This window comes from Cystoisospora suis, assembly GCF_002600585.1.
Source record: "Cystoisospora suis strain Wien I chromosome Unknown contig_5559, whole genome shotgun sequence".
Taxonomy (NCBI): Eukaryota; Apicomplexa; class Conoidasida; order Eucoccidiorida; family Sarcocystidae; genus Cystoisospora; species Cystoisospora suis.
In genome coordinates, this window is record NW_027158349.1 from 1 (window position 1) to 11,019 (window position 11,019).

Sequence of the window (11,019 nt, forward strand, 5' to 3'; positions counted from 1 at the left end):
TCCTTTATCTATCTTTATCTATCTATCTTTAATCTATCTATCTATCTTTAATCTATCTATCTATCTTTAATCTATCTTTAATCTATCTATCTATCTTTCTACTGATGTCTGTATGAATCTTGAATCTATCTGAGTTTGTCTTCTTCTGTTTCTTCTTCGTCTCATTCTTTCTCTCCCCCTCCCCTCCCCCCCTTTCTCCATTCATCTTTGTTGAGAAGTGTCTGTATCTCCTTGGTCCTTTTCTTTGAGCTTTGTTTTGCCCTACATCTGCAGGCATGAAGGCATTTAGGGAGGGATGGAAGAGAAGAGCCAAAACAGCTGCAGGGATGATAAGAAAGAGGTGATTGAGAGTATCGCAGTTCACGTTATAAGTCGATGCATATCTTCCTCTACAGAGATAGACGACTGTCCCAGCAAGAAGAAAAGAGAAGGCCTCAACTGTCTGATACAGCCAATCTCCACTACGATCATACGGCAAATACCTGAAAACGAAGCAAGCAAAAGAAAGCAAGAGAAAGAAAGAGACAAGAAAGAAAGAGATGTATATGAGAATGAAGAATGAGAAGGTTCTACAATGCCAACGTTGGCAGTGGCCGACGGGTGGATGAGAGAGAAGCAAGTAGATCAGACCTTAACGACAACTAGAGCAATAGAGAGATGAATAGATAGAAAGACAGATAGACTAATCACGAAAAAGAAGAAATAGATCTACCAGACCTGAAAGATTCGTACCTCATGGGTAACTATCTACCTATACACATCTATCTCTCTATATAGTATACAGAGATAATTATGATAGCTATGAGTGTCGAGAGGTCGATGACAAGAACGAAGAGAAACACACAGACACTCCTGCAGACCCATTGAGAAAGTCTCCACCTCCATCCAGTCTTTACGCCTTCTCTTTTCTTCTCTTATTTTTCTTACTTTCTTCTTTTTCTTTCTTTCTCTCTTCTTTTTCTTTCTTTCTTTGCCAATTCTGAAGAAAACTCCCCTATTACAAAAGTAGAAGCGAACTGAGGGGGTGCATCTGTCAATTCCATAGAGACATACATACATGTACATACAGACATACTCATATATATAGATATATAGATACGGATGGATCATATTTGACTGTAAGAGTATATCAATGGAGAGATAGATTTACATAGGTAGATATGTATATATATATATATAGCCGAAGTGCAAGCCATATCCTCGTCTGCCCTGTAGGTGAAGAAGAAGCATCGAGACACACAGACATATATATCTTTGATCTATCTATATAGCTTCAATCTCTCTATGTTGATCTATCTCTTTATGGAGTAGACTCTCCTAGGCAGCAGGAGTTTATCTATCTCTCGACTATCTTTCTAGGTCTGTAAGTAAGAAGGAGACATGTTCGCAGGAAGAAAAAGACAGGAATCGAGAGGAAAGAGAGACAAAGGGATCGAGAAGAGACACAAGAAGATTAAGAGGAAGGTCCTCTTTTTCATTCTCCATTCTTTTTCTTCCTCCTGGAAAGTCTTTGAGATTTGACGTACCCCTCAAAAGGAATGATGGAGCAGAGGCGAGCGAAGATGAGAACGACGTAGCACTCTATCATTTTAAGAGAGACACCTGCGGAGCTCTTGTTCACTTCAATTTTATAGACGACCATAAGGAAGGAGAACATGGAGATCAAAGAGCTTAAAGTCATGAGGAAGCTAAAATCCCCGTCACTAAAGAGATGATAGACTACCAGCACTACCACAATGAACCCGATCCACGCCTACAAACATAGAGAGAAAGAAAAGAAAGAATGAAAGAGATAAAGAAAGAATGGTAAAGAAGAAGAAAGAATGAAAGACGGAGAAAACGAACAATACACATATAGCAAAGCAGGTTACTATAGAACAGAATATTCGTATCCACCTACACTATTGTATAAATATAGATATATATATACAGGTAGACGTCTATATGAAACAGAGTGAAACGAGCAGCCCAGGAAAGGAGGGAAAAAGAGAATGAAGAAGAAATAGAAAGAAAGCGAACGCTGGAAGAGATCTATCTGCCTCCTTACTTCCCACAACTATAGGTGAAGAAAAAGAAGAAGAGAGAGAAGGGAGAATTTTCTTTAGATGCTGCCTACCTACCCACCTACCTACCTACAGCAATCAATCCTTTAGCTGTATCTATCTATCTATCTACTTTTGATCTATCATGAGTAGATCTCTTTTTTCTTCTCTTTGATCTATATACAACACAAGACATGAAGGAAAGAGTCGCTAGAGGAAAGTCAATGAGGAGGGACAAAAAGAAAGAAGGAAGGAATAAGCTCTTTCAATGGATTGCATGCACAGATACGTACAGAGAGGTGTTCTGTCAAGAAGAGACAGAGACATTCGTGGAGACAATGAAGATATACCAGGTGTATATACACTCCCCTTGTCTTTCCTTGTTCTCGATCATCTATCTAATGGCTTTTCAACAACGCTCCTTATCTATCTTCTTCTTAGTCTCCTCCTCTTCTTGTTCCTTCTTCTCTCTCTCTCTGTGTCGAGATGCTACAAGCAACTCAATCGATTCGCGCTCTCACTCTCTCATCTTCTTTCCTTTTCTCTCTCTAAAGCTAGATAAATGCATGCGAGTCTTTGTGAGGGAAGTACCTGTAGAGAACCTCGATGTGTGGCGATCCAAATGCCGAGCTTTTCGCGGTCGCGAACAACACGATAAAAATCCTTAAACATATACCCTAAAAAGAAAGAAAGAAAGAATGAGAGAAAGAAAGAGAAGACGACGAGAGATGAAGAGAAAGAAGCACAAGAGAAGAGAAAGTTATGTGGAACGATCCCACCATCTTTCACTGTCTCTCCCCTTTTCTTTCTATCTTTTTTGTCTTTCTTTCTCATTAAAGAAGAAGAAGCAATGGAGCTAGAAGAGAGAGAAAAGAACAAAGGGGGAGTGAGGGCGTTGGCTACTTATCCCTTACCCCTCCTTGTTGGGATATACGAAGGCCCCTTGAAGAGAATCTATAGATACCAAGACTTTCTCTCATACCGCGGGAGAAGGAAAGAACGGAGGAGGAGTCATAAGAAAGAAAGAAAGAAAAGGAAAGAACGAACGAAAGAAAGAAACGAAAGGACGAAGAAGAGGAACACATCATCTCCCTCTCTATAGAAGAAGAGAACAATCCTACAAATAGATAGACACATACATAGATAGATAGATAGATAGATAGATAGATAGATAGATAGATAGATAGATAGATAGATAGATAGATAGATACATAGATAGATAGATACATAGATAGATAGATAGATAGATAGATACATAGATATAACATTAACGGGAGACGGCAGAATAGAGGGAAGGTAGACAAACAGATAGATACGTTTTTCCTTTTGGGAAGAAGCTACTGAGAAAAGAGAAAGAAAGAAGGAAAGAATAGACAGATGTCTCTGTCTCTCTTCTCTTTCCCCCTGTAGTGTATGGGGGCTTTACATCTCCATGTATACAAGCTCCATCCATCCCCTTCTTTTTGAATTTTCTCCTTCTGGTTGTCCCATGAGAAGCTTTTGATCGATCGCTCTCCCACACTCGGTCATTCTCAATCCATCCATGGACCTCACTCTTCTAGCACACAGACACACATCTATTCTATTTTCCTACACATGCAGACATCTACGCCTTCATCTAGAGATGAGAAAATGCTGTACAGGCATACCACAGATACATGCATAGACAAGAAGAAAGCATCTCTCTGTGCTTCTCGCTTTCCATCTATACGTCAGGTGTCTTTTTCGTTTACCCTGTTGAACAGCGCCGAGTGAATGCTGTTGAGAAGATGGAGGAGAAGAAGTCCTTCCAGAGTAAATACCCCCCCCTTGCATCGTCATCTTTCCTCCCTCCTGATAGTGCTGCTGCTGCTGTGGGCCTCCATAAGCTCCGTTACTATTATTGCTGTAGTCCATCCTCCCTGCTCCTGCAGTAGGAGGGCACATATGACTACTACTACTACTCGCAGCAGCACCAGCAGGACTACTAGCAGTGGTAGCAGCAGCAGCAGAAGATCTATAGCCTAGATTACTCATAGAGACCATCCCCCCCCCTCCTCCTCCTGCCGTCATGTACATGTTGTGGCTAGTAGGATTGCCGCCTGGCCCCCCAGGGAGAGGCCCCCCGGGATTTGAATTATAGGCAGCGTAGGTGTAGTTGGGCTGACGCATCCTCAAGGACAGAAGGAGAAGAAAATGAGTGACGAGAAAGGAAATATGGGCCCAGGAGACAGACTCCCCTTAGAAGGACACGGGAAGTAGCGGTGAGAGTGGTAAGAGTGGGGGGAAAGAGAGAAATGCGAGAAGAAAGCGAAAGATGATCGATCTGCTGATCTCGAACACGAGAAACTTTTCCTCGGGTGAGAAAATGTCTGAAGGGAGAAATCTGATTAAAGAGAAAAAGAAAGACATGAAAAGATGCGTGAGAATTCCCGCGAACAAAGAAAGAAAGCAAAGAAGGAGAAAGACAAAGATACACGAATGACAAAAGCAAGAGAAGGGAGAAGAGAGAAAGAAGGAGACGAGTCAAGTCACCTTTCTTCTTTTCTTTCTCTGGTCTACTTCCTTCTTCTACCTCCCATGTCCAGCTCTCCCCCCTGCCTTTTGATGAAAATGCAACTGACGACACTTCTTGTAGAAAAGAGACAGCGGGTGGTCTCGATCGAAGAAGAGAATGATAGAAGTCTAATTCATGCCTTGCCGGGGAGAAGTGAGGAAAAAGAAAGGCCTTTCCAGGAATGAGCGAAGAAAAAGAAGACAAACGAATGGAGGATGATGGATGAGAACGAAAGAAGATGGAGCAGATCGACAAAAATGGAAAGAGAAACAAGGGAAAGAAGAAACAGAAAGAGGTCAGAGAAAAGCACACGAAAAGAGAAGAGACGGATGGACTCGCCTGGATATGGACAGGCAAAAAGGAAGAAAGAAAAGGAGAGATGATCGTAGTGAAGAGAAAGAAAACTTTGAATGAAAACGACAAAAGAAGATGTGGAAATGTCAACAGAAACGCAAGCAGGAAGAGAAGAAGCTGATACACCGTCACTCTCTCTTTCTTCACTTGATCTCTCAATGACTTCCCGACTAAGAAAGAGGAAAAGCAAAAGACAGAAGGGAAGACGGGACGACGAAAGAAGGGGAGAAGGAAAGAAAGGCGGACAAAGAAGAAGAGAACACGAATAATAAGAAGAATCTCTCGAAAACAACGAGAACAAGAAGAAGAGAAACAACGGCTCGTGTCAGTGATGGATGACGACGCCGAGTAAGAAGACCACGACGCGACTGCTGCTGCTGCTGCTGCGCAAGAAAAAAGAAAAGAAGGATTGAATGAATGAAAACATATGAAAGCGTTGATTCATCCTCGCGAAAAGAAGAACAAGAGAAAGAAGAGAAGAAAAGACGGAATAGCCGAGACGATAAGGATCTCTCTTTCTCTATCTCTCTCAATGCCTCCTCCTCTCTTTCTCATCAATTCCTTATTCCTCCTTCATCAGTCAATCCGTTTATGGATTCTCCACGCGACCACCACTCTACTATCGTAGAAAAGAAGATGTTCGCTACCGTGGATCTTTTTACCATCTGAGCCTCCCGAGAAGATCACCTTCTTCTTTCTCCGTAAGGTCTTCTTTTTGAACTGCCGAGACCCCGGGTGTCGTTTCATGAAAAGAAAGAAAGAGAGAAGGTATCTAGCTTATTCATGGCTCCTTCCATTCATTCATGAAGGAAGAAGACAACAAAGAAAGGAAGCAAGCGTTCATAGAAGTGGTCGCTTGACTGTTCATGTTTCTCTCTTCTCTCTTTCGCTTTTCTTCGTCAGCGACCGTTCTCTATTTAAAGGTATCTATCAATCTTTCTCTTCTCTCTCAAGTTCGCCTTCTGCCTCTCTCGCTCTGTCTCTCTATGATAAAGAAGAAGGAAGGAGGGGGCTTCTTCTCGGGATTCAAACACTCGAACGGTTCGTCATACGAAGAAAGAAGACTCATCACTCCCCTAGCATACCACCACCCCCTCCATTCGCCTATTTGAATATAAGCCGGAAAGAAACAGAAACGAACTGAGAGAAAGACAGGTAAGAGCTAAGATTGGAAGGCCAGCAAGAGAAGAAAAAGAAGAAGAAAGAAGGTCTTTCGTCTTCTTACTTCTTCTTTGGGACGGTGTCTTATCTGTCTATCACTTTACTCGTCATCTTCTTTCTTCCGTAGCCAATTTGACATTTTCATCTCCTTAGACCTCGCTAGCTCAATCTTACTTCTTTTCTCTTCTTTTCGGTTACTTGAGAGAGAAGAAAAAAGCACCATGAATCTCTCTTCTTCTTTTCTCTTTTTTTTTACTTTCCCGTAGTTGCTTTCGAAGGAGAGAAGAAGGGCTGACGTCCATAGGGAATGAATGACTGGGAGGCTCGACGAGTGGTAAGAGGTCTCTCTATTTCTCGTTATTCTTGGCAAGCTGAGAGAGAGAAGGGGGAAAGTTTCAAGAAAAGCTGTAGAGGAATGAGTAGCAAGGAGTTGATAGAATGATAGAGACAGAGAAAGAAAAAGAATGAAGAAGACAATGGTGTGTTCGTAAGTAAGACATAAACCTCCTGGAGTTTCTATTTGCTATCTATCTGTACGTTGACACATCTTTTCAAAAAAGGATACTTTCTTCCTTAAGTCCTGAAGAGAGATACAGGCAACACAGACGTGTACCTATACATATATATGGAGAGAGAGGGAGAGAGTTAGGTTTGGTCTCAGCTGTACACATACATGCATGCGTATGAACATAGTGGCGTATACATGCATCCACACACACGCACATATGTATCTATCTTATATCAAGCTTTCCATCTTTTCTTTTTGCCCCATATCAATGAAGCAGACCTTTCAGCTGCCCTTGTCCCTCCTACTACTACTAGGATACACCGTGGAGATACTTTTCTTTGCATGTAGATAAATAAGAGAGTTCAGCTACACCTCCTATCAAGGTAGGTTATGAAGAAATAGTCCAAACATGCTGACGCGACGCTGAATGGCCTTAGGTCACTAAAGGGCTCCGTCAAGACATGCCGATAGCTTGCCATACCACGTCAACTCTTTCAACTAGAGATTACAGAAGAAGTTAAAGAAAACGTTCTGTCTTCTTTCCTCCGAAGAGGGGCTTTAAATAAAGTAAAGAAGAGAAAAGAAGAAGATAGGTCTGAAGATTGAAGAATCTTCTCCTATCGATCTCTCTGTAAGGATGTAGTAGCATCGACTGAATTTGTCTAGGGGTGGACTAACTATTCAAGAGAGAAAGGAGCGATATTTTCCTCTCTCGTTTTCTCTCTTCTTCTTCTTTGATCTAATTCAATCAAGAGAGAGAAAAGTCTAGATCTTGAAGTGGAAGAGGGGGGCTATGGAGAGAAGGAAAAGATGACAGTTTCGAAAAGAAAAAGGAGTAGATCTGGGAAATACAAGATCTTCATGCCTGAGAATCTCTGTGGACTTCTCTCTTCAACCTTTCAATACATTTATCATACCTATACACATCTCCACCCCTTGTCGTCTATACATGCATCTATCTATGTCTATATCTCTCTAAGTAACTACCTATCATGTATCAGTATAGACCTCTCATATCGGCCTCTCTTTCTCTCTATATGTATATTTGGATAGATAGGTGTATATCTCTATGTATATGTAGTTATGGAAAGAAGTATGTTGGGATTGATTTGAGATAGTAGCGTGTGTATTTCAGTGTAGTTAGGGAGGATGGATCGGTCCATCCGCCGCGATCTGTACGAGACCCCCGTAGAGAGCCGAATTCTCTTGTCTCTCCTTTTCAGTTGTACTTCTGCTACACATCAAAATTCACTCCTCCGTTAGCAATAGAAATCCTCATCATCCTAACCTTTTCAGATAGACCTAAATGTAATAAGTGTCTGTCTCTCCTAATAGAATGGTCGCCCTCCTCCTCTTCCTCGGTGTGAGAAGATGCGACGGAAGAAAGAAAAAGAAAGAAAGAAAGGAGAGGTAAAAAAGAAAGAAAGATGAGCTTAATAAGAAACATAGTGGTACAGAAGAAGATGGACGTCTATTGCTTTCTCACCTACTGAGAACTCTTCATTTCTAGACATGTTTCTTCACCACTTATTTTCCTCTTTTCTCTTTCGTCTCAAAAGGAAAAGACGAAGAAATTGCCTACTTCTTCTTTTATACTTCTACTCAAAGGAAGAAGAAAAAGGAAAGAAGTGAGCAAGAATGAACGAAGCAATAAAGGATTAAAGCAGAGTCGACCTAGCTACCTATCTTTCTCTTTCTTTCTCTCTCTGTAGTGTTGGAGTGTTGATAGCTTTTCTTTTTCGAGTGGCGTAACTGACTGAATGTGTAGCATGACTTGATCGATTCAAAAAGACAAAAAGAGAGACTACAAACCGACAAAAACGAACAGGATCAGCACCGAGTGTACATACACTCCATTCCTCCATACAGCCCAGTGCTCTTTCTCTTCTTTTTCTTCTTCTTGATCCATGGAATGAGAAAGATACAAAACATTGTCATTCAAATTTCTCCGTTCTCTCTCTACACTCACGAAAGGCCAAGCAAAAGACAAATGAAATACAAAGAAGAAACGAAGAAAAGAGAAGAGGGGATTTCTTTTCAGACATAGAGAGGAAGCTTCTTGTCTTTCTTTGCGTATTCTTGTTCCAGTGCTCCATGAATGAAGACACGTCAAATGACCTCTTCTTTTCATTCAACGCGCTTTCTTCTCCCTCTCTTTGTTTGGCGATAGAAAAGAATGAAAGAGACAGACAACTCAGCGAAAGAAATAGAAGAAGAGAAAACTCCGTGGACGTTCAAAGAGACTCTTCCTTTTCTTCACGTTCTGCTCTTTCTCTCTCTCTCTTGAATGCACTATGAAAAAGCTTTAGAAAGGAAAGAGAAAGAGAGGAAGAAAGAGGGCGAAGAAGAAGAGACGAGAAGGGTTCTCTCGATTCGTGTCTTCGGAAACATACAGACAGAGAGACAGGCAGATGGAGAGAGAGAGACAGACAGATTTAAGATAGATACAAAGATAGACAGAGATAGACAGACAGACAGACAGATCGACGGGTATCAGCTACTCCTCTTTCTTTCTTTCCGTCGCTATTCCTTTCATGCTTTCTTTGAGAGATCGCTAAAGCTGAAGAAGAAGAAGAAAGAAGAAAAAAGAAGACCTAGTTCTTCTCGGAAACAGAGGATGGAGAAGAAGAGGGCGAGTGGACTTTTGAAGTAGGGAGGAGAGACGGCGAGAGATTTTCGAGGAAGTAGGGGTGCCAACTTATATTCTCCATCCATTCACGCCATCTTCAAACATAAGGAAGAAAAACGGAAAGAAAAGACAGAAAAGGGAGGACAGAAGAAAAAGAAAGAAAAGAAAAGAAATGAGAGGATGGAGAAGAATGCAGGTGGTCAGCAGCATCTTGAGTAAAGGCGCGAAAGAAAAACGAAAAGAGAGAGAGAAGAAGAACGGAGGAGGAAGAGAGAGAATTAAAGAGAAGAAGAAGAAGAAAAGGAAGAGAAAGAATCGAAGAAAGAATGAAAGAAAGAAACACTTCTGTCCTTTCCTTCTTCCAGAGAAGACACCTTTTTGTATCCTAGACAGAGATATCCATACAGCATGCATCTATAAAGAGAGAAGAAAGAAAGAAGCAGACGTCGTGTATTTCGCTTTGAGTTTTCTATAGAGATGAAACAAGGCATAGAGACAAACTTAGAGAGAAATACAAACATACATACATAGACAAGACAATTCGATGTAAAGACTCTTTCTTTCTTTTCTCTTCTCTATCTTGGAGATCTTCCATCTCGATGTCTCCTCTTCCTCGCTTGCGTGGATAAGAGATAGCTCACGACGAAGCGAGAGACAAAGACGACTACTACTACAGACATAAGTCGATACAGATAAATACACAGAAAGAGATAGACAGATGGAGAAGATAGATATACAGATATATATATATATATATAACGTGTGAATGAATGAAGAGACAGAAAGGAAGGAAATTTGTGAAGAGATCGAGAGTGACGTACAGACGGGTTTTGATAGATTTGGCGATAGAAGGATCGATACTCGCTTCTTTGAACTTCGTCATTTGGCTAGCTATCGATTCAAATTCAACGAAAGGCAACTCCGGTGGACATGCACGTGTCTTATTGTACGCCTCATACACTGGCTAGGACAGAAAGAAAAAGAGAAAGAAGGGGAGGATGAAAGAAAGGAAGAAAGACGGCGAAACACTAGCAAGCGAAGATCTCTGGAGGAAAGTAAAACTTAGGCAATCGAAACGTAAAGAAGACCAGAGAGAGGATGAAAGAAAGAAAGAAAGAGAAGCAAAAAAAGAGAAAGAGAGAGAAAGCGAGAAGAGAACAAGGAAGTTACGATAACCGATCTACACAGCTATAGATACATATATACATATATATATATATACATCTCTCACTGTATATGTACATATACATGTATGCATGTCGGTACAAGTTGTCTATAGGAAAAGAAAGCGTATGTATTATTTCTCCTCTCACAGGCACGTCCATCGATTGAATGAAGTATGGAGGAATCTTGATACTACCACTGGCGACTAAGTACATGCAAGGAAAGAAGAAAAGCTTCTCCTCCGACCGTGAACTCTGAAAAGATCAAAATGAACCTGCTGCTTTCCGATAAGGAAGACAAGAAACTCTAAATATCTTCACTTGGATAGAAAAAGAGACAGTCTGGCGTAGGGACCCCCAGCCTCCATACACCCCCCGCCCCCTCTCCCCTTAAATATACGCACCTACATGCATACATGCATAAATACATATATATACATATATTTATACAGACAGGGAGAGATGGAGAGAGAGGGAGAGACTTAAGGGGGGGAATGAAGACCTTAGTGGTATCTCTCTAGCCACGTGTTGATAGATAACTCTACATACAGACAGCTACTCATACATGAATACATATATATGTGGATAGGTATACTACGAAGAGGAGAAATAATACATACGCTTTC

General features: G+C 41.2%; 3 protein-coding genes across 3 annotated transcripts; 1 reads left to right on the top strand and 2 right to left on the bottom strand.

The window, feature by feature from the left end:
* Positions 1–265: 265 nt before the first annotated feature.
* CSUI_009345 (er lumen protein retaining receptor) lies at positions 266–5,908 on the bottom strand (the record flags this gene model as incomplete). Its single annotated transcript, XM_068069461.1, has 4 exons — positions 3,776–5,908; positions 2,634–2,719; positions 1,527–1,753; positions 266–482 (listed from the first exon to the last, which is right to left on the bottom strand). Coding segments are annotated over exons 1-4 (948 nt in total), but the record flags the coding sequence as incomplete, so codon positions are not given.
* A 261-nt stretch (positions 5,909–6,169) lies between these two features.
* On the top strand, positions 6,170–6,862 carry CSUI_009346 (uncharacterized protein; the record flags this gene model as incomplete). Its single annotated transcript, XM_068069462.1, has 1 exon — positions 6,170–6,862. A coding segment is annotated over one exon (189 nt), but the record flags the coding sequence as incomplete, so codon positions are not given.
* A 1,610-nt stretch (positions 6,863–8,472) lies between these two features.
* On the bottom strand, positions 8,473–10,933 carry CSUI_009347 (uncharacterized protein; the record flags this gene model as incomplete). Its single annotated transcript, XM_068069463.1, has 2 exons — positions 10,052–10,933; positions 8,473–9,325 (listed from the first exon to the last, which is right to left on the bottom strand). A coding segment is annotated over exon 2 (258 nt), but the record flags the coding sequence as incomplete, so codon positions are not given.
* Positions 10,934–11,019: the final 86 nt, after the last annotated feature.